This window comes from Centruroides vittatus, unplaced genomic scaffold (assembly GCF_030686945.1).
Source record: "Centruroides vittatus isolate TY-2023 unplaced genomic scaffold, ASM3068694v2 contig_19, whole genome shotgun sequence".
NCBI lineage: Eukaryota > Metazoa > Arthropoda > Arachnida > Scorpiones > Buthidae > Centruroides > Centruroides vittatus.
This window is the reverse complement of record NW_027121169.1, coordinates 564,463-588,448: the sequence shown is the minus strand read 5'-3', so window position 1 is coordinate 588,448 and position 23,986 is coordinate 564,463. Positions and strand designations below refer to the sequence as shown.

At 31.1% G+C, this 23,986-nt stretch overlaps 2 protein-coding genes across 2 annotated transcripts in view; one reads left to right on the top strand and one right to left on the bottom strand.

The window, feature by feature from the left end:
• bchs (WD repeat and FYVE domain containing 3 bchs) overlaps window positions 1–15,700 on the top strand; it is a 232,023-nt gene extending 216,323 nt beyond the window's left edge. The window contains exons 70-72 of the mRNA XM_067264512.1: window positions 6,186–6,297; window positions 14,963–15,160; window positions 15,232–15,700. Coding sequence (XP_067120613.1) covers window positions 6,186–6,297; window positions 14,963–15,160; window positions 15,232–15,346 — 425 coding nt within the window. The 3' untranslated portion in view covers window positions 15,347–15,700. The remainder of the gene's footprint in view (window positions 1–6,185; window positions 6,298–14,962; window positions 15,161–15,231) is intronic.
• Window positions 15,701–16,094: 394 nt separating this feature from the next.
• The window catches only part of eff (ubiquitin-conjugating enzyme E2 eff), a 49,716-nt gene continuing 41,824 nt past the window's right edge, over window positions 16,095–23,986 (bottom strand). The window contains exons 4-6 of the mRNA XM_067264511.1: window positions 22,932–23,009; window positions 17,573–17,678; window positions 16,095–16,948 (exon numbers count right to left, since the gene is read on the bottom strand). Coding sequence (XP_067120612.1) covers window positions 16,809–16,948; window positions 17,573–17,678; window positions 22,932–23,009 — 324 coding nt within the window. The 3' untranslated portion in view covers window positions 16,095–16,808. The remainder of the gene's footprint in view (window positions 16,949–17,572; window positions 17,679–22,931; window positions 23,010–23,986) is intronic.

The following is a 23,986-nucleotide window of genomic DNA, read 5'->3' as shown; positions in this document are numbered from 1 at the left end:
ATGATAACTTTTTTATTTTTCGTCTCCGGTCCAAAAGTAGGGTATCGTTGAACTCGTCTCGGTCCCCTCAGTTCAGATATATACTCAAAGTCCCGAAATTCCATAGATAGTAATCTATAGTATCCCCACTTGTTTTTCAGAATATGCTACTTTACAGAAATAAAAGTTGAAAATAATTTATTTTTGACAATTTGGGAGAACTGACCTTTGGATATAACATGGATATATATGAAAGTATGTATTATTGGGCTACTAATTTATTTGTGTTTATGTGTATTGTTGTACTGTAACTTACTTTGTTTTACTATGTTAGAGAAAGTAGGTCACACATTGGATTGCTGACAAAACTGTCGGTTTTTTCAGAGTGAAGCGGACCATCTCAGTAAAGTGTGTTTTAGGGAAGATGCTTTTTTTCTGATGCATGCCAATGCTGAAAATTGTTTTTAAAATTAAATATTGGTCAATGACGATAACATATGTTATAAATGTGAAGATGAATATAAAAATATTTCTACATTTTTTTATCGTTTTGTTGTTTCTTAAAGATTAATTTATTTAAATTTATTATATGTAAATTAAGTTTATTTACAAAATGCTAATATTTTAATCCACTTTAATATTTCGGTGTAAATTTGAACAACGAATTTTAAAATTTTAAATAAAAGATATACTGAAATTTTCTTTTATTTACAATGATTACGTCACTTCTACATTCTGTAGAACACGAGACGACCTTCACCCACATTTCAGTCTGGGGGGAAAGGCTGCTAGGCGACGTAGTTGTAAACGTAACAACCTTTACGTCATCTATTTTTGCGGATGAAATTCGTTAACTATCAATTATATTTTCTTGAATTTGATTCACAGGTTGGAAAAAATCGTCATTACTTAAATGCCTAAAACTTTAAAAAATTATATAAAATTGAAAATAAATTCAAAACTTTTGAAAAAATCGTATCGGATGGAAAATCAAAAAAGAATTTCATATAAATTTGAAAAAAAAAATTTAGCAAAAAATTACCGCGAAAAAAATTCACATATAAAAAAATTATGTGACAATAAAGAACGATTTTTTCTTTACTAGACGTAACTGTTTAAAATTTTTTTTCCTAAACGGAAACGAGAAAAACACGTAGGAAAATTCTTAAAAAATTTCCCACGCTTCTTCTCCACAACTAAGTGGTAGTGCCATGTCTGACTGTTCCACTGTTAAGAGGTTAATAAGTAGGTTGGGAGACAACACCATCAATACCATTTGTTTCTTGAGATCCTACTTCCACGAAAGTCAAAAAAATAACAGAAGTGATTGATTTAATTTTATTTAATCCTTTAAAATACTTTATTCAAGACGAGACTAATATTTTATAACTTCTATTCTAATTCTATTAAGTAAGAGTTTTTAACTTTTATTCTATAAGTAGTTGGTGGGCTGGGCTAGGCAAATTTAGTTTGAAAATTAGTGAGAAACAGACTACCTAGTTAGTTAAATTGTTAATTAAATTAATGAGTATCAGTATCTTAGATATATGTTGATATGAATGTATGTTATTCATGATTGTGATAATAACTAACTAACTACTAGACTACTACTAACTATTGACTCACTACTTTACTAACACTAATAATTAAATTAGTTATAAATAACTACGGACTGATATGTATAGCCTATATAAGGTAACTGGTAAGACTGATAGCCAGTTAGCCACTGATTATCCATTCTTACATTATTATAATATATTAATATAAATTAATTAGTAGTATTACCTTTGCTACCATTTAACTTAAAGATTACTTTATAATTATAATCTAACTAAACATTTGAAGTTAATTATCTCTATCTCAAGTGTTAAACTGAACCAAAGTTAAGTTTACTATCTAAATGTGTAAGAAGTTTTACTTGTTTATAGTGACCAGTATAAATAATAAAAAGTTTCTTAAGTATTTTTAAAAAATGTTTTATTTCTTTAAAAAAAACCATAAATTGTTGGATAGATAGATAGATAACACTTTATTGCACTGAAAATACATCCACGCTGGATCCAGCTGGAATGATGTTGGTCCAACTAAAATCCAGCTGGATTGGAAACACTGCTGGATTGCAATCCCTAATCACCACTGACTGTAGACCTGTTCAAGCCATACTGTCCAGCAACATCTGACATTTTCTGCCCACTCTCTCTCTACCTTTGCTATTATACTCTCACCTTTTGAAAATAAAACCCAACACAAAACTTAACAGGTGCCCACCCAATGATCTCGTGAATACTATAAAAGAATTGTTTCTGTCAGAAAAATAAAAAGCTGGAATTACAACGGAGAGTTTCAAAGTTTGGAGGAAAACTATCCAATTGGTATATACCGGGTTGAGCATCAATGTCGATGTCTCTTATGCTCCGAAAGGTTCCAAATTGTTGCCTGAAGACAAGGGAAGACCAATTGGAATTCATTATTTTACATTGCTTCTTCTTGTGTTCATTGTCTGAACATAAACTCTTTCGTGAAAGTGTTCGTTAACCGATCACCCACTGTACTTTCATAACAGAAAAGTATTAGATGAGTATGAAAAATTGTTTTTTGATATCCAATAAATTTCTTGAGAAATTCCTGATGAATGTTGAAACATAAGTATTCAGAAACATAATCAAATATGTGTCCAGTAATTAACTTCTGATTGGTTAAAAAGGAACAGAAACTTATTTTTTTGAAATTACATTTATTGTCATACATTGTTACAGTAATAATTACTTTTGAGGTTCAAACATTTGTTATAATAACCCATAAGCTTTTACACATCATCAAGGTCTTCTGCCAGTTTACAGGTTCAACCTTGCACAGTTGTGTAGCTCTTTCTTGCTGTTAAATGGTTATCCCTCCCAAAACTTCTTTAAATGCAAAAAACAGGTAAGAGTCAGAAGCTGCTAGGTCATGATTCTAAGGCTAAGGTTCAAAGATTTCCCAATTGAATCTTTTCAACAGTTTGTGTGTGCAGTGAGTGGAATGTGGCCATGCATTATCATGAAACAAAATTACTCCAGAGTTTGGTAGGCCTTATCTTTTGTTTTCAGTAGCTTGCCATAATTTTTTCAGGATCTCATAATAAATTTTAATATTTATTGTTGCTCCAAGGCAATGATATGTGAAAGACTTCTTTGATGATTTGTAAAAGTATATGAGTCACTAACTAAAACTCAAAGGTGAATAAGTTGAAAAATTGTATTTTCCTTTGACAATAAATATAAGTTCAAAGAAGTAAGCTTCTGTTCCTCTCTAGCCAATCAAAACTTAATTTCTGGATATGTCTTGTATATCAGCTGCTAGGAAAAATTACAATTACAATATTACAGAATCAATTTTTTATGTAGTTAATTTTCTGGTTATGGTTATGAGATCACTACACTCAATACAAAGGTATGCCGTACAGTCTCAATCTGGCTATTAAAATTATGATTTGCTCAATATCTGAAAACATATGATAAATTCATCTAGAACCATATCTCTGTTATTTTCTAGCATCTTCCTAGATCACAATAAATATATAGTTACTGATAATTTCAGTGACTATATATTTATTGTTACTTTTTTATTGCTTAGGACACAATAAAGTGCTATAATTCACACACTTGGCAGTTTTTCTCATTTTTTATTTAGTTGATACATGTTAAAATATACACGTTTAGGGCTCCTAAGCCCTCTTCAGTCAACTAAAATATTAAAAGAGTATACAAAACATATATAAAAAATAAATACATAAGTTTTTAAGAATTTATAAAAATATTTTGTTTTAAAACATACCTATGCATATACAAGTTTTACAAATTAAAGTTACATTATAAACAGCATATTCTCAAGTTTCTTCTAAAAATCTCCAAGGCTTTATACGTCAGAGACATCACAAATGCACTTGACAATTAAGCATACCGAACCATGATACTCATTCACTCTTTATGTAATATAATACAAATTTGCATATTGTATAATGCCTATGACAATTTTACAGTTAAATAACTTAATAGATATTAAACTGTTGTATATTTTTGTTATTATAAATTATTATATGAACTATAATAATAAAAAATGGTAAACATGATTAATATAATACTTTTAGCCAGTTTTCACTTATTGAAATGCTAGGATTTTTGTTTATACAATTTTGAGCTTTGATGATTCCTACACTTTCTTTAAATTTTCTTTTATATGTATCTTTTTCTCTGTGTAAAATATCTATATTACAATTATTTAAAAGACAGTGTTCATGAAAGGCAGAATTTAGTCTTTGATATCTTAAGTTGGCTATATGTTCTTTCAATCTTACTTTACATTTAGTTTCTCCTATATAAAAACTAGCATTTTCACATGTGCATGGAATTTTATAAACAATATTTTTGCTTTCTTCTTTCTTTGCTATGTTTGTGTTTCTAAGTTGTTACACTCTAGATTAACTGCGAAACTTTTCATATGTTAGGACCAATTTTACATTAATTTTTTTGACTTCTTTATTAACTTTCTCATACATTTGGTTCCCATACATAAAAGGCTTGTATTCTATGTCTGTTTGTTTAGGATCTATTCTTATTTCTTTGTCTATTTTTTTGGCAATTTCTTTTTCCCAACCACTAAGAATTCTGTTAGGGTATCCCAAGAAAATAAATTTTTTCTTGAGTTTATTGTTACTGAGAAATTTTATTGTTACTATTTCAGGACTTTCACAGTACTTCATTCTTAACTTATTTAAAGTCCTGAAACAGAAAGATATCTTTGCCATCTTCAATCTTAAATTTTATTCAATATAAACTCTGAATGTCTAAATGAAAGAAGTTCAAGTTTGAAGTTGCTACAATAGCAAAATATCACATATTTTTAATGATTATTAATGACAATTTAATTTTAATTTAAATAAAAATTTACTAACATACATGGATAATTTTAAAAGAAATGTATAAGATGCATCACCCACACAGTTGCAATGCCAACTCCTAAATCTTGGTATTGGTGTAAAATATAAAATTAATATGTTGGCGTGGTGATCTAATCATCCATTAAAACAAGAAATAATTAGAAACAAGAAAGAAATACACCCCGGTGTGTAGGATGATGATACAAGAAATAATTATTGTCTATCAGCATTAAACAGTTTTTATTGTCAACACAAGCACTTTTGACATTTCTAACAATGTCATCTTCCGGCAATGAACATAATTTTGGAACATTCAAATTTTAAAAAAGAAGAACATTAAATATTTCAAAAGAAATTTATTGGTGTTTGAAATGGCATGCACAGATGCATTGGTGCCAATGCCTTGTGAGGATCAGTGCTCTTACGTCAATATTTAAGCTTTACCACACAAAAATCCAACAGATACTCACTCTATATTGTTGGAAGTGTGTGATGAACAGATAATCAACTGAAGAACTGCTTATTGCCAGGTAACACATTTTTGTGGAAGACATTAAGCACATAGAATGCCAATGTCAATGAGACCAAAGAACCACTACAGATGACAAAACTGTCACAATTCTGCAGGTCCTACATCATGCTCCCTACTACTCCAGTGTTATAGAAGACTGAGAAGCAGGGGATTATGTTGCAACCAATGCGATTCTACTGTTCATCTTTTTTACATCGATGAATAAAACAATTACCATATATTTGTTTTGAAATGACCTATAAATCTCATTTCCATCATATTATTTAGACATTGCCAATTTTTATCATCAAAGCTACTAAACTTCAGTGAAAATTATCAATTATTTCTAAAAATGAACAATCCTTTTAATTCATTACAACTATTACTACATTTAATCTTAAGAATTTCACTGTGCACTTTTGAGAAAATGCTTGAATATTTTATTGAGCAAAGAGGAAAAATGTGTCCTGTAACAATTAATAATGTTTGTTATGTGTTATTGTCAAAGATGAATATTGTAGAAATGAAACATTAGAGTTTAAGAATTGTACAGCAGAACAGTTTTTCTCTGAAATTTCACTAGCAGCTATCAAATCATTAGCAGACATTAAAGTCTGCTTAAGTTCTTAAGCAGAATCCAAAATAAAATCCCCAAAGCCAGAAATTTGCGATTTCAGAAGTTATGAAATAGTCATTTCTGCTCTAGTAAAATTCAGTATATTTTTAACACAAAAATCTTTAGATTTTCCCAATGTTACACATTTTTATTTTCTTTTACAGGATTCGAATGGCAGTGTCAACTCGTCTTTCGCAGCAAACTGACAATGCACACGGCATTCGACAGAAAAGACAACACAGAACCCGCCGCAGTAACGGCACTGGCAGTTTCTAAGTACGTATCGAAAAAATTTTAAACCAGTATTTCATTTTATAGAATATTGTTAATTTGGAAATGCCTATGCAAGGTGAACTTGTTTTTTAATTTTATGTTGAGGTTATGTTTCAAATACTGTACATTTGTTGTTCTTGAAAATCAGAATTAGAGAAAGGTGCAGTATGAGCAGAATTGCCCTGTCCTGGAATAAATTTAACCCATTGATAAAATGAAAATCTTTTTGAAATGTTTACAGTAAGGCAATCAGTTCAGTAATACAAGATGTCAGTACGTTCTTATGGTTGACCTCATAGTTTCATTCTTGCTGGTCAGAGAATGAATTCAAATCTAACTGGGTAAAGTTAAAAAGATGTTTCACTTTATAAACAAAAAACATTAAATGAAAATGACCAGCTAATTTCAGTTTGTAAATATTGGGTTGTTCGGAAAGTAATTTCGTTTTTTCCATAGAAAAATAAACACAATATTCTTATAATTAATTCAATAAAATATTTATTTTATATTGACCATTTTGGTCAAATACCTATTGTCATTGTTTCTGGTAGTAGCATGATTTCACATTCATAAAAATTTTGATCATTGTTTACAAAAAACTGATCCAAGTGATTTTTGACATTGTCATTTCAAGTAAATGTCTTAGTTAAAAAAAAAATTTGTATAGACCGGAACAAGTAATAATCTGAGTGTGCCCAATCTGGCGAATATAGTTGTTGTGATAACACATCCCATCTAAGCTATAACAGTTTCTGACGAGTTACCAAACTTGTGTGAAATTTGGCATTATCATGGTAAAACACTACACTTTGTGTTGATCAATTCTGGCCTTTTCTGTTTGATGATATTACTCAATTTGTTTACTCGATGGCAGTACACTTTCGAATCAATTGTTAAATTGTCTGGTAAAAACTCAAAAAAAAATTTCTTTAAAATCCCACCATAGAGTGCATCTCTCATTAATAACATGTGGAACCCATATATCGAGCTTTGAGACAAAACCAATTCGTTTTAAGTAATAATAAACGGTTCAATTTAACAGATTTAATCTCTTAGTGATTTCACGTGTTGTTATACGGCAGATTGCTTCAATCAGTACCTTTATTTTGTTTTCATTGGCTTCAAATGGCCATCCAGAATGTGGTGTATCTTCGATATTAAAATTGCCAGAACACAATTTTGTAAACCAATTTTGGCACTTTCTCTCGACACATCATCTCCAAACATGTACCACAGTTTTTTTCTTGCTTGAACAGCATTTTGATTTTTTAGTTATAAAAAAGCAAAATATGCCGAAAATGATGCTTTCGATTTTCCGTATTTGATGGGACACTGAAAAAAAAACAATTGTACAGAATCAAACGAAATTTTTTACAAATAAGCCTTAAAATGTCAGCTGTCGAAGTATATAATGAAAATGTGGTTTAAAATAAAATTGGCTGGTAAAAATACATCTAATTCCTCTAGTAATAAAAAAACAAAATTACTTTCCAAACAACCCAATAGAAATGAATTTTTATCTTTAATTTGGAGAATTACAAACAAATAAATGGATGCCATGCATAAATTTGTGCACTCTTCATACTGTAGACTGGTTCTATGCCTAAAGGCAGTCCTTCCAATTTGGCCATGTTTGATAAATATCATAGTACTTCCTCTGGTAATTCATGGTAAGTCACTCAATGCAACTCCCAAGCATTTGCCAGAAAAAATGAGTTTAAAATTTTCCATACTTGCATCTTATTCAGATAATGCATATCCGAGTGTATGAGGTGCTCGACTTCTGAGCTGTATGTCGAAGGTTTGAATCTTTTAATAAAGTTTTTCTCTAAAGTAATTGCACTAAAATAAATTACTATTGCTACAATTTTTAAAAAATTTTTAACAGAAAAAAAATTGGAATTTTGTAATTATAAACATTTATTTGCTGTACAATAAAAAAAATTTCACAATTATTTTCCACTACAACTTCAAAACTTTTTCAGAACGTATTCAAACTTTCAAATAGAACTGTTGCGCGTTCGTGTTGCCATGGAATCATACGTGCTGTTGACATACATAATACGTGTGGCGCAATAACACAATGCAATTACATTCCGTATATAAACGAAGGGATAGGGATGTACATTAAATAGAGCTGTGGGGAACTTCCCCTTCGCAACAAAACTTCCAAGCTTGAGAAATATTGCACGCATCTTTAGAATTGATGCAGGTTGTGTGCAGTCCAGCTTTGTATATTTCCAGAGTTTCCAGGGATGGTAGATGGTCCAATCGGTGGGAGAGTTTAATCAATTCCGCATTTTCCAGATCAGCACTTATGCCCAGGGTCGAGGCATATGTGGAGAGGGCAGTGGTGCCTCTGTTGCACTCAATATCATACTTGTGCTCGTGTAGACGCTTGTTGAGCGACCGTTATTTGTGTTTAAAATGATATTTTTGTGTTTAAAATGCAGGACAAATAAATAACTGCAAGATACTAAGTTTCTTTGTTAAAATTAGAAAACTACTTCACACAGCTATATGCTTCAATGCAGATTATAATAACAATACTTTTTTAAAAATTTTTCTTCTATATATTGAAGGTTAGTGTCTTATCCATTAGCACATTATCCACGTAGTAAATGGTACAAAAGGAATGCAGAAAATTTTACTCATTTTTCTTTCAAATGCTTGGGAGCTGCATCAAATGGCTTTATCACAAATTACTGGGAGAATAGTATTGCAATATACAGGGTGAACCATTTTAATCGATCCAGTGGAAAAACAAAAAATATGCATTCCCAAACAAAAAAATGATAGCCCCTCAATCGTTTTGTCAGTTGTAGAATCATAATAAGCAATAAACTTCCATTATGTGCATCTTTTGAAAAAACGTTTTAAATGAAAGTTATGAGCATCCCGTGCAGAATTCATGCACGGTCTGCCTACTTAACAGCTAGGTAGACTGTGCATGAAGTGGGGAAAAAGTCATTAGGAAATATTGCATCTTGTTTCCTACAAATAATAAGCAACTGTGTTGTTACAATTACTTTGGGACTTGCAATTTTTGATGAAAATGATAAATTTTCATTATTGAACTCAGTTTACTACATATTTTGTGATCTGTTGAGTTAAAAACAAACTAGAGAAATCAGAACTTGTTTGTCTTCAAGGGGGATGAACAAGATCTATAATACACAAATTTTCTAAGAATTTTTATTGCACCCTTACCTTTTATCATTTACATATTAAGTTGTATGCTTTAAGTTTAAGGCTCATTTAGTACAAATTTGCCAATTTCTCTTCTTTGGTCCTTTCATTTTTTAATTAGTGTTCCAAATACTATACATTTTGTGTGATTTTTGAACACTGTGTATAAGGAATCCACTTTGTCAACAGTTTTTTTGCTAATGCAAGTGGACAAATTTCAGCTTCATTCTAATTTGATAGGGGTGTAATTGCAATATATTTTTAACTTATATTTATGTGCAAAATATAGAAGAAATGATGTTTTTAATTTTGCCATCTTTAGACTTTTTGGCCAGTAAATTTAAGCTGTGTCCTTTTAGAGAATTATAACTTATTAGTCAGACATCAACAATTTTTCCTCAGTAAGAATTCCACCGATCCAAAAATCCATTTTTATTACTGTTTTTATAAGCAGTATCATCTTGCCGCACTTCTATTAGAATGCCTTTTTCAACATTTATTGTTTTCATGTAAGCCATTTGTGGTCTTCCACAGCTGTCACTTAATTTTGTTTCTATTTACTAACTCCAATATGCTTTTTGGACATACTGAAATTGTAATCAAGGAGAAACAAGTAATAAATGATATTTTACCTGTACAGTTTTAAGCAGTTCATTCTTGATAATGTGAGTAAATTGGCATATGTAACTTGATAAAAATTTCTCAAGTAATTAACAGGTTCATTAAATGTTTAACTGACTGGTCATTGTACAATAAATTATTGGATATAGAGATTCAATCAAAAACCCTGCATTATTAATGGTCATCAATCTTTTATAAACCTTACACTATCCCACCGTCGGTCAAAACAAAAACCCGATCAGCACGTAATTTTAGACCTTTTTTTATATTGTTTCAATTTTATTATTTCTAAATGATCTATATCCCAATTGATAATTATGAAGAATATTAGATCATTTAGTCTTGCTCGTGTCTCTCTCGATCCGTTCACCTCATCTAGTTTGTCATTGTGTTTGTTGCTTTTCGCACTGTCTGCCTAGCTGTTAAATAGTATTAAGATTTTCGATTGCATTCAGTTTTATTAGTATTAGTAGGAAGACTTATATCTACTTAACAGGCACTTGACATTAACTTTTACACTTAGTTATTCGTGGTGGCATTCAATTATTGGTGTTTGCTACACTCGGGCTTTTTTTTAGACCCTTCGGAGGACTACGGCCTTGCGGCATAAAAACTGCATGCCAACATCAAACAGAGGATACTGTAACCATACGTAGGTGGTTCAGAGGGATCCTACCTCTCTACTGTCTACCTCCTCTCCCTTACCCTCTTTTCTGCTGACGTTTCTTGTATGTATGTGATTATATCCCTTTTAATTTTGCATGCTCAAGCATTACGACAGTTAAGTGTTCTAATTTGAGTTCTCCAACTGGTTTCACTCCAAAAAATAGAATGTTCACTTATTCTTTATTAAGCATTTAAAAAAAAATTTTTTTAATATTATTTTTAAAGCAAGTATGAAAAAGGCTGGTTAATTATCTTTCAATTGGGTTATTACTTACTTTATTATTAGCATGGGCATTTGATTAAATCATTAAATTTTTTAGAATAACTTTCTGCAAGTATTCTTATTTAATCAACAAAAGAAATTAGTGGTTCTGTTTCCATATTATGTACAGTACAAAAAAAAAATACTTTTAAGATTTGTGACTTGTGAAAAATTGTCAGGTTTCAAATTTCTTTTTAATTATTATTCTATCCTTTTTCCCAGTTGACAAGAAATCCAAAAAGCATTTGTTTCTTTTTCATATTGGTATTGAAAATAAATAAAGCCGTTAGAAATTTGTATGGGCAAGACAGACCGTGAGATAATTTTAATCAGTATATCTCGTTCCTGTGTGTGGAAAAAATTAACTTCGTCCAGATTAATGGAGTTGCGTTGAAAGTAATTTTAATCATAAGTTTTTTACACACACTACTCTATCATATGTGAATTAATTTCTAGTGACATAATATAATCTGTTAAAACATCTTTTGTACATTGAAACTTTAAATTATTTCTTGTTTTGTCTGTCTTATGTATATCATCATCAGATATTGTAAGTTTGTTTAATGGACAGATTAAACATTTTTTTTTTTTGTTATTTTTCTTGGCATCAAGAACCATAAATTTTGATCTAAAGATATTTTCTTTTCCTAATTTCTGGATATTATTTGCTATTTAATGAGTAACGACAAATAAGATCTTGGATGCAAGTGGTATTCTTTTTGTGGGTCCATTAAACTTTAACCCTAAACCCGACAGTTCCTTTATCTATTTGGTGGAATGCTTAAATCCATTCTATCGATATAATTAAGTTTGGATTTTCTTTTGTTAGTAAATTAAAATATGGATAGATAATTTCCAGAACTGCCTCTTTGTATTTCTTATGATAGCAAAATCAGTAATTAGATTTTAATTTTCCAATTTTTGCATGCATTTACCAATAAACTTTGATAACTAGAATGTTCAACAGAATTTGTTTCAACAAACCGGGGATTGTGCCGCATAGGGCTAAAATCCTATTGGTGAGCACATAGTCCTAAACACAAACAACTTGTCCAAATAATAAGACCCACTTTTCAAGCATTTTCAAAAATTGGGCCTCTGAAAATTTAGTGTTTAGCTTAAAACTTCCAAACACTTATAAGTCTTTAGTTAGCCGAGCAACTAAGATGCTAAGCACTGGAGCTAAATGATATAAGGTTTGAACTTTCTGAGTTTTGGTTTAGTTTAATTGTGCTACTATATTATTTTAATAATAATTATAATGCTAATGATGCAGTATCATCCTTCACATTTAAACCTTATAAAACAAGAGATTAAAAACTGTGACTTCATTTCCTGTTTAGAGAAAACACACCTCTAAGTTTTAACTCTGCGAAGTTTTATTTAATAATGTAATTTATTTTCACACGTTTTACATGCTACATCCTCACAAGCAAATAAGCGTCAGACATTTTTGTCCAGGTGCAGTAAAGGCAAGTGACATGAAAATAGGGCAGTGTTTTATTTTTTTAATTGTTAATATTATGGACAATTTCCTCGTGCACTCAGGTTCGTTACACTTTGAATTTCACACACCACCACATCTAAAATTAAATAAAATTTTCTTTATATTTATTAATGGTAACAGTTAAATCTACAGAGGCTCGTTTTTGATAAACAGGAAATGACATCACAATTTTTAATCTCATTATTTCTCACATTTATAACTTGTGAAACGAAATAGTAATAATGCTTATAAGTAATAACACAATAATGTAACATAAAAAAATAAACTAAAATTTCAAACCTACATCAGCTAACTGTAGTGCATAGTCTTATTCACTCTGCCATTGCCACTCTTGGATACAAAACTTCCAAATACTGAAAATTTAATGTTTAGCATTAAGAGGCACATTTTTTGGAAATGCTTAAAAAATGAGTCCTATTATTAGGACAAGGAGCCATTTGTGTTTAAGGCTACATGCATACCAGGTTACGTTTGAATTGGAGATCCGAACGTCTGGCCCTTCCCTTGTAAATAGTTTAACATGTTACTTTTGCTTTCTACATGCCAAACTGATACTAATTAATGCAGATACCATTAGTTTTACTTAAAACAGGGTGGCGAGATTTTTAATTTTTCAGAGTGACCCGTCAAACATGTGATTTAGACCAGTGTTACTCAACCTTTTTTTTCTTGGGCCACATACACATGATAGCTATTACATGTGGGCCACAACATAACAATTATAATAAAAAACTTATAATTTCTCACTCACCCTAGAAATTTAGTATGTGACTGTTGATATTGCGAACATTTTTTCACAATTTCATTTAAATTAGGCTTGTAACTGCTGCATGCTACTCGTAAAACGGCATCCAGGTGTGAATCAGTAAGCCGATTTCTATATACATGTTCTTTGGGTATTTTATTTTTGAGTGTGACATTTCATGCAGATATGTTGATGCGAACAACGTAAAATTTGAGCACATTTTTTTTTTACAGAAAGGATAAAAGCGACTTAGCAGTGTGGGCAAAGTGACCGAATCTATTTTTTGCCGCAAAATTTTCAAAATTTATATTTTGACTGCATTATTTACGGGTCACGTCCAGGTCACTCACAGCAGCTCAGCAGGCCACAGGTTGAGTATTGTGGGTTTAGATCCTATATTACTAAACTATATGCTTATTGTTTGGTTTTATTTGGGATATCTAAGATGTCATTTCTGAAAAACAGATTGCTAACTTCCTGTGGGTTGCATGATGATAATAGTGAGGTTGAGGCCAAAGTTTTAAATGCAAAAATGTGTAAGTCGACATTCGGCGCTGCTTTCCTGTAAGCCTAGAAGTTTGACAATGGTGTTTGGAATGTCGAGCATGATTCCACTGACTTTCCAAACACCATTGTCAAACTTCTACGTTTACAGGAAAGCAGCACCGAACGTCCGATGTACATGTTTTCGCGTTTAAAACTTCGCCTCAATCTCGCTATTCTTTTTTGTACACAAACCTGTGAAAGGGAAACAACAAAGTTTAATAGTATACAAAGAAAATACAAATTGTAGTGATAGAGTATAACCATCATCATCCAAGAAATCTGAATAACGTGTTCAGTAGTTTGATTGGATTAATTAGTAACATCAAAATTGACCGATAAAAAAGTTTCCTCAGTGGAAATCAAATTATTTTCTTTGGGATGCATTTTCATTCACCCTTAAATCACTAAGAAAATTATTGTTCTATAACAGTGCTCTGCAACTGGTGCATTGTAGCACAGAGTCATATTCACGGGTCCACCATAAACATGTAATAGGCTAATCATCATGTATTTATTGTCACTAATGTTTGTGACAAAATAATTCTAACAAGCTTTGAATTTTAAACGAGCACATATTGTGAAAACGTATAAAATTTACTGGGTTGTGTGTCACAATCACCTTTTTGAATTTTGTGGAGGACAAAGTAAATGATTATCTGTTGCATGCACATGGTACACAATTATATGTGTGAGGAAATATTGTTGAGCAACCGTGCTGTAACAGTTGCTTTTTCACACTTACCCAAAAGTTGCAAATAGCAGCACTTTAAATCGCCTGTGGCAACACTGCATGTGATGACAAACCACTTTATATATAAAATTTGCACTTGTTAAAAAACAACAGATAACAGCACTTTCCTATTTCCTTTGTCACTATTTGCTCATTGTAATAGAGTTGATAAGGATTGACTAGTTTACAGTAACTTAAACTATGTAACAGTTAATTTAAAAGAAATTGTAAAATTAATTCTTGGAAATTGTTATTCTATGTTGTCAGAAGAGTAAGATTTTAAATTTCTTTTATTGTTTGCATGCACCAAATTCAGCCAATTGACTATTTAATCTGTTTGTTTTTCTCTGAAAAGTTAGTAATTTAATTTTGTTTCCTAATTTGAATGGGTCTTCATTTCAGAGACCACAAGTGCGTGTACGTGGGAGATGCAAGAGGACGTGTGTTTAGCTGGAGCGTCACCGATCATCCCGGAAGGGCCATGGCAGACCACTGGGTGAGAGATGAGGGCGGAGACAGCTGCTTGGCCTGCGGGGTGAGATTTTCATTTGCCGAACGCCGCCACCACTGCAGAAACTGCGGCCAGCTCTTCTGCTCCAGGTAACGGTCCAGACGGAGAGGCATGTGTGTGTCAATTTTTCGAGCTCCTAAATATGTCTTTTGTCTCGCAGGTGCAGCAGATTCGAGTCAGAGATCAGCCGTCTGCGCATTCTAAAGCCGGTCAGAGTGTGCCAAGCCTGTTACGGCATCCTGAAAGCCCAAGCCTCCGAAAACACTTCTTCCTAATGGCGGTGTAGCCGGCCGGGATGACTTCCGCCAATGAGAAAAAAGAATTTAAAAACATAGCACAGCAGTGAAATACATATCTTCAGCAGTAGACACTACTCCATAGAAACTGCCAAAATAAAAGTGTATGCATTCCATTGTTATATATTGAGGCTTCATGACCAAAAAAAACCAACTATTTATGCGGCTCATTGTAAATGTGAAGTGTTTTAAAAACTGGTAAATAACAACGGGATTATCTTTTCCAATATCCTGTAAATAAATTAATGTGTAGAAATTGATTGGATGTTGAATAAAACAATTCCCACTGTAGTCTAAATTTTCTTGTAATAAAAACATCTATTTAGTAATAAATTCCATCACCAACTTTTTCAATTTTTTTTTTTCATTTATATATATAGATATCTGTACTCTATTTTTTTGTACAAATATACTTCTTTTCATACACGTATGACATTTACAACTGAAAATATAACCGTATGGAATGACAACATGCAAAAAAAAAAAAAATAAGGCTAACACCAAACTCTTTTTTTTAAACTAGTCGTCGTATTTACAGCCGGAACACATCTCCGAGACGAGCAGAATCTGAGCGGCACTCCAATCTTTCACCAAAAGAAATTAGCTGTTCCAGACAAGTTTAGAGGGACAGTCAAAGAATTTTTAAAGTCCGGCAGAAACAGCAGAAATTTCCAAAAACTTATAGAAAACGATAATCTCTCTGGATAAAAATCAATAATACCCTACATATTGTGAATAATTTTAAAATTTATTCTAATTAAAGCATTCTAAATTTATGAACATTTACAATGGTTTGATATCGTGGCCAGCCGTCAACTTTTTCCAAAAAAAAGTTTAATAAAGCAAAATAATAAGAAAAAAGTTTCAATGGCAGATGTAAAAATTTATTTACACAGCACAAGTCAGTAGGCATCGAAAATGGGGGGAAAAAAATACATGTACACAAAGGACACTTGAGGTATAAGTCTGGACATTATGTTTTTCACTTTTCCTTATCTGCTGTTAACTTATGACAGATTTAAACATTGATTAATATTAATTCTACCAGTTTGTATATACGTGTACTGTGTGACCACTGTAATGTGCTGTTAAGTGAACAATGCTATACAGAAACTCACATTATTAATGGGACACTGATCACCCAAAGTATATGGAAGATTGTCCCTCTTTTTTTTTTTTACTAATTTTTTTTCTTTTTTTGGTACCAAGTGTCTTAGACAATATATGATTAAATTCCATGCTGGTCAACTAAGCATTCCCAATTCACCAGTTTGTAGCATTTATCGAATTCTAGAGAGACGTCGTAACATTGGAGTGTCCGATTGCTGCACGTCCATCAAAGACTGGCCCCCAAACCATATTGACCAGAACAGGAAATAAACAAGAAAATAGAAAGAGAGATGGTGAATGGAAGCAGCACTACACAGTATGTATTAAAGGGTCACATTGCATACTTCCTGGTCCATTCACGTGCCAGTTCATTGTATTTTTCTCTGTCGGTCTTGTATATTTTAGCTATTTCAGGAACCAATGGATCGTCTGCATTTGGATCACACAACAGTGAGCATATTGAGAGCAATACTGCAAAAAAGAAAAACATCGTCTTTAACAAATCAATTGTGACCTTAAAGTTATTAAACAGATTCTAAATTTAATAAAAGCATCACAATTTCTATATAAGGAGACTAAACAAAAAGTTTATTTGCGAGAAGTAAAGCGAGGAGTTTTGTGATGGCTCGGGTAGTTTTACTTGTTACCGCCTTGCTATGCATTGAAAAAAAACTTAAACCTTGAACATTTATTTACTACATGTTTGAAGGATTATTTAGTTTGTCCACATATTTTTTTAATCTTTCCTTATAAGATAAAAATTTTGTACTTGTACTAACAGAGTCTAAGATAATCGGGTTTCTCAAGATATGGGAATTTAGTGGGACTTTCTTCTAAGCATGTCCCGTGTCTTGTAAGCAAATTTAACTGAGGACAAAATTTTCATTAAATGTCACTTATTAAAAAAGTTAGTAAATAAACTTGTATATGCACAGACAATTTGAGATTTTCATAAACTGCCACCTTAGTTTTCAGTAAATTTTCATCTTTATTCAACTCCGTCAATACCAATTTCAATGCTCCTTTGAACTCCTAAGTCTACTTCTCAGAAGTAAATTTTTTGCTTGAGCACAAAGTAATAAAAAAAACACGTACCTTTTGATATTGTAAGTGCTGGAGACCATTGTGATCTCAAAATATCCAAACAAATACTACCATTACTGTTGATATTAGGATGATATATTTTAGTAGTAAATGCTACCTGTAAAACAAGAATCAAAACTTAATACTACAATTTGTGTAATAAAAAAAAAAATATATTTTCATATGTAATTTATAAAAACTTAATTTTATGGATGTACTAACAAAATGTGCATTTCTTTTATCTTCCTTAATACTGAGTTCTTTCTGTGTTATTGAGATCACAAACATCAATTAAAATAATTTTAACAGTCAATGTAACACACACAACATTAAATATAAATAACATGTTGGCTGTTAACTACAAATTAACTTGTAGGTGAGTTTCTTTCAGGATGCCTCCTACAAGTTGTCTCATATGTAATCTGGCCTACAGCATCTGATTCAAACATACTCACAGAAAATAATTGTTGTTAATGAATAGTGGGCATCTGGATTAAGAATTAAAAATACTTGTGAATCATAGAACAGAATGTTTACTTTGTGTATTTTATTGTGTAAATTTTTCAAAATCAAAATGGTGTCGGGAGAATGATTTTTAGCAACAGGTTGGCAGTCAATGTATTAAACACTAGCAGATGAGCTTGGCATTGCTCAGGCAAAAACTAACAGCAGCAAAGATTAACATCAGATTATTCTGTACTTCTAACCATTCTACTATATTATATTATAGTATTTGATTTACAAAGGTTATCTTACATAAGAGTTTGTCACACTGAGTGCCCAATCTAACACATTTTAAAAATTTTTAAATTGTCTACAGTAGAGGAATAAAGACTTCTTAAAACATGTTAGATCGATCATTTGGTGTGATAAACTCTTATGTAAGATAACCTTTATAGTTATATAGCCGATCTTATCCGTTTTCATTGGGTGCAAGAATTAAGACCACTCCTCCAAGGCTAATTAGAAAATTTTTAGATGGGTCTAAAAATATGTTTGATTTGCAAAAATGCAAAAAACTGCATCTAAAATAGTAGAGTAAAGGTTCTTCAGGATAATCCTTAAACCTTCTTCCTCTCCCCACAAGGGGAATTTCCAAAAATTTCTTTCTAGCGTACATTCTCATGACATACCCAAACTGTGTACCAAATTTCAACTTCCAACTCTTAACTGTTTGGGCTCTGTGCTTATCATCATCATCATCAACCCATCTTGATTATATATATAGATTCAATTAACACAGAATAATGCTTTTTTATTTATGATGTTGGGGATGGCCAATTATCCAATCTTTAGGAGCCATATTCAAATGTTGACTAACGAGGGAACAGCATGACAGGTTACAAATTTTGATCAAATTCAGTGATGATATAATGCATCCCAATGACTGACATGTGCCATGTAGTAGTAAGGCACAACACTAATTTCCTCTTTTAATTTTGAATGTTGAAAATCACAAATCCTTCAGAATTTCCACCATTACAGAGTGGATGGTGGCTTGGTGGAAATGCACCAGTTTTATCAATTGGTATTTCGAATCTCTGTTCTTAATGTAATGTTTCTAAATAAAAGTGTAATTTTCACTATTCTTGGTATTTTTTAAAGTTATTATATTGTCAGAGAAAAAACTGATTTATTTTTAGAGTACTACAAGTGTACAATAAACAGGGTATAAAATAACAAAATCAACCCGTTCCCAGCAACAAGTGAACATCAAATACAATTAAAATTACTACCTAACAATATTTATTTAAAAAGAAAAATTTTCTGTATAATCATGTACAGTAGGTACTTACTCTGGCAACAGTCATTGTTTAATTTAAATGTATCTATAATCATGTCTGCTAAGAATGCAAAGATGACTTTGATATCTTGTGATACAGGAATTTGTTCAGCAGAAAAATCACTGCACAACAGCATTGCAAAATGTTTAAAGGCTGCTTTTACATATCGTGAAAGTATCCCTCAAAATCCAGATCTAATTGCAGCCAAGGATTCTTCATCAATTTTGAAGTTGTAAAGTTTGTACTTAAGGTTTTAAAGTTGAAAACATTAAGTGGTCCGATATTTTGAAATGTCATGTAGTATGCTCAATTTGCCTCCAAATTGGTTGATGACAGAAATGTTTTTAAATATTAATTAAGTTTGTTTTTCCAGTGACATATGTAAATCTTATTGTAAAAATGCTGCATTTATTCAATGCACACACTGTAGAAATGTTTGTTCTTCGAGAGCACAATTTTGTGGATGGTAATTGCCATAGAAATGTGAAACAAACAGACTGACTAATAATAATAATAATAATTCATACCTTATTGTCTTTCCAAATAAATTATAAACATAGTGAACATTATGCACATGAATATTCAAAAATAATTTTTAAATATAATAAATTTAAAAATATCAAGAATACAGTGAAAATTATAGTTTTATAAAAAAAACATAAAAATTACATTAATATCAACTTTAATTTTCTCATTTAATTTTAAGTGTTACACCTTACTGCTTGGCACATGTCAATCATTGGGAATGCATTATATCCTTGTCAAGTCTGATCAAAATCAGTGATCCTAACATCATGCAGTCCCCTCATAGAACACTACATAGTACCGTCGATTCTGTTTAATTGGAGTAGCCACTTTATTGGGCCAAATTTCAAAGAATGGAAACCAAACTAATAAGTTAATACATAATTTAAACGTTTAATTGGGACAGTAGCAGAAATGGAATTTAGCAATTTTTGATATATTTTAGAGATTTCCAAAAATATGTCATCACTACATACACTAATGTTGTGTAGGCCTAACCATTGGCCAAGATAAAGCAATTTTGTCTTTCACTCAGACGGTTCAGTTTTTCTGGAGAGGGTCAGGAAAGCAGGAACACCAGGATACCATTTGAGGTGGACCTGAATGCAAAGCTACTAACCCTGCTCCAGATTTGACAAGACGATCCCCTTAAAAGTGAAGGAACAAAGACCTCCCCGGACAATTTTTCGAGGTCTCTCAACCAAGTTGGAAGACAGCGAGAGTTTCCTTGGAAGATGTGTGCATTACTATGTCTAGACTCAAACAGCAGCCATCCGATCATTGGGACCAGCATATGAAGCTGGAGGATTCTACAGACACACCCACCAAAGTGGCCCATCTCCAAGTAATGGAAACTGTGCTCAAAGAAAGGCCGAAAGGCCGTGAGGTGATTTTTGGACAAACCCGTACATGTCGTAACTAAAAAGAGAGAAAGAAAACATCATTCAATCAGGAATGGATCAAACAGTCAAACCTTGTGTCCGTCACTACTAATATTTAGCAACTAGCATGATGCAAATCAGTTATCTATCGTACGAGTCTGGAAAATTTATAGTACAAATATTTTTTGTATTTTGGCTTAATAAAGCATTAAAATAAGTACCTAATTATTATTTTTTACCTACTTATTTATTTATCCACACATTACATATTTTATTTTAGAATTTATTATTAGTTTACTTAATTGGACCAGAATTTATTAGTCCCAACATGTCCCAATTAAGCGGAATCAACTGTATATAATAATTATATATACTACTGCATAATTCCCTTATTCATAGTCTCTCTTACAAATTTTTATAATTAAAATGCTTATGTAACATTTTGAATAAACTAAAACATGTCTAATTCACTAAAAAATGTATAGTAACTAATTTTTCCACAGTTACATGCTGCTGTGGAACTGTGATGTTCAACATTTTACTTTTTAATTCTGTAATTCTAAAATCCTTAATAGATAATGAACTTTAAGAATGTTCTCTTATTTAAATTTGCATAAACTCAATTGAAATTTATTAAAAATTTTAAGCACTGGCACATGAATGTACATAAACATTCAAAAAATGCACAAAAAGAGTGAAATAGTAAAAATCATCCAAAAGTGACATTTGAATTTGTTTGCGTTCATTCATACCATCAATAAGATTTCAATTTTTTATAAAAATCCACACAACTTTGTAAGGACACTCACTAATCAAGTTTTAACAGAATTAATGCACTTGGGCAACTACACAATAGGCATTGGTTTTGATCATCCAATAGTCTCTCTCAATCTTGACAGTATGTATATACAACTGGTTGAGATTTTGTTACACTTATTTTAATTTTGTCATCATCTGTTTACATTAACTTCTAAAAGCTTTCTATTGGATTGTTTCATATGAAATGCCATTTTTTCTTTCATCTAAACTGTGACTAAGATCCATGAAAAAGTTCTCATAGAATTACATATTATTAAACTAGTTATACTCTTCTTTTACCAAGAGTTATAACCAGGAGGATTTCTTTTAAGTATTGATATTTATTTCAGTCTTTAGAATATGTTTTGTAATAAAGAATTGAGAACAGTCGAGAATAGAATACAGTTGAAGTGGCATGAAACACTGGTTGTGCTTCTGGAGAAGGCACGACAAACACTCCAAGTGGCATTGGCATTGCCACAGTTCATCAGGAAGACACAAACCTAAATAGTGAGCCACAGAGAAGACCAGAAAGCACAACTGACAAAAAAATATTTAAAGATAGTTTTTGTTACATCATCTTCCAATGATAAGATACCTTGCCTAAGACCTGAGAATATTTCTTGCAACATAAATGGCATCCTACCATTTGGCTTCAAACAATAAAGTGAAAAAAACTACACTTGGAAACCAAACGTACTGAACATAATGGAAAAATTCTGACACACGGAAATTTCTTTTTGATTGCTTTTAAAAAATAAATGATCATTTTTGAGTTGTATTGTCACTTGTGCTGAGAAATGGGTGCCTTATGACATCCTCTTTTGTAATCAATAATTCAAGAATCTTTTAAATACGATTAAAGCATTTGAAAAATTTGTCCTCTCCAAAACTTTAAAATGAATATATGCACTTGAAACACATTGAAATAAGACTTTGGAAGCAAATGGATGCTTCAATTAATAAATTCTCCTTTTAATGAGAATCTGGGTTAAAGATTACCTTAAAAATTACATTTCATATAATACAACCCAATATTTTTACATACTTCAGAAAATTTCTTCAATTCAGCATAAGAGTTCAAGATAAAATACAAAAATAAGTTTATACTTGCAGAACAGGAGCTATTACAAAAACAGAAAACATTACAATAAATTTGTATGTTGGAAGAAAGGTTTATTTGTAAAATTCAAGAAATTACATTATTGGATCAAAAACAAAATCCAAGTTTCTTGCAAATTGTTGCTTTCTTCAAGTTTATTTGTAAAATTGAAGGACTGAAAACTTTTGAAAGATCCTGCATGTGTATAGTTAATGCAAGATAAAAATCATAACATACAAAGCTAGATTAATAAACTAATTTAAACAGTTTGTAAAACTTACCTTTGGTGGTTTAAATGGGTAATCTGTAGGGAAATGAATAGTGAGAAAAAAGACACCACCTTGATAAGGACTATCAGGCTAAAAATAAAAAAGAAAACACTTATTTAAAATGCCTTAATATACAATCCCTAAAATTTTTAAATAAAAACTATTTTAAATAATTTAGTCAAAATTTAATGTGTGTATTTCAAAATGATAATTGAGAGAAATTGCACACAGTTATTTATTTATATTTTAAATATTTAAAGTAAACTCTGCATTAGAAACAATTGTAGTACAAATGTCCATTTTATAAATTTGATAACATTATTAATGTCAATTCTTGATTTATCAATTTTTATGCCATGTATGATTCAAACTAATTCAAAAACAAAATTTAAATTTGTACTCCACTCTTGAATTGTATCAATCTTCTACTTGGAAAATTGATGCTGGGCTAAATTAACCCAAAAAACATTTCTTTTCCTATAGAACAAATATTTTATCTTAACTAAGGAGCTTATGTTTAACCATTTAAATATGGTGCAGTTTCAAGCAATCCTTTCGGTTGCTGCCGTAAGGTATCCAAATCTAATTTAAACCTTCAATTTTCCATGATTAGTTTAAATTAAAGCTTCAGCTTTGTCCTTCTTATACAAATATACTCAGTTGTGAATTAAAGCTGCCAATAAAATGGCCTATCTAAAGCTCATTGAAAGTCAGCATCTTATTTGGAAAAAATCCAATCAATTTTTACATTGTTGTAAGATGTAAGACAATTTTATATTATAAAGACATCTGTGATCTACAGTTGTCTGTATCTTAAGACACAATCCACAAGTAATTTATGCAAGAAAATTTTTGTTATTCTAAAAATGAATTTGCTCTAATATGAAATACAGTACATTCTATAATTAAAGTGTGTTTAAATATCAAACAGTTTTAAAAATTTAGTTAGTATTCAACTTCAGATTAACAAACTTTTTAGCCTTTAATACTTTGATTTTTATTGATTATAAGTCCATAACATTAGATAAACAACAGTCTGAAATTTTCGTGATTATAGTCAACACATA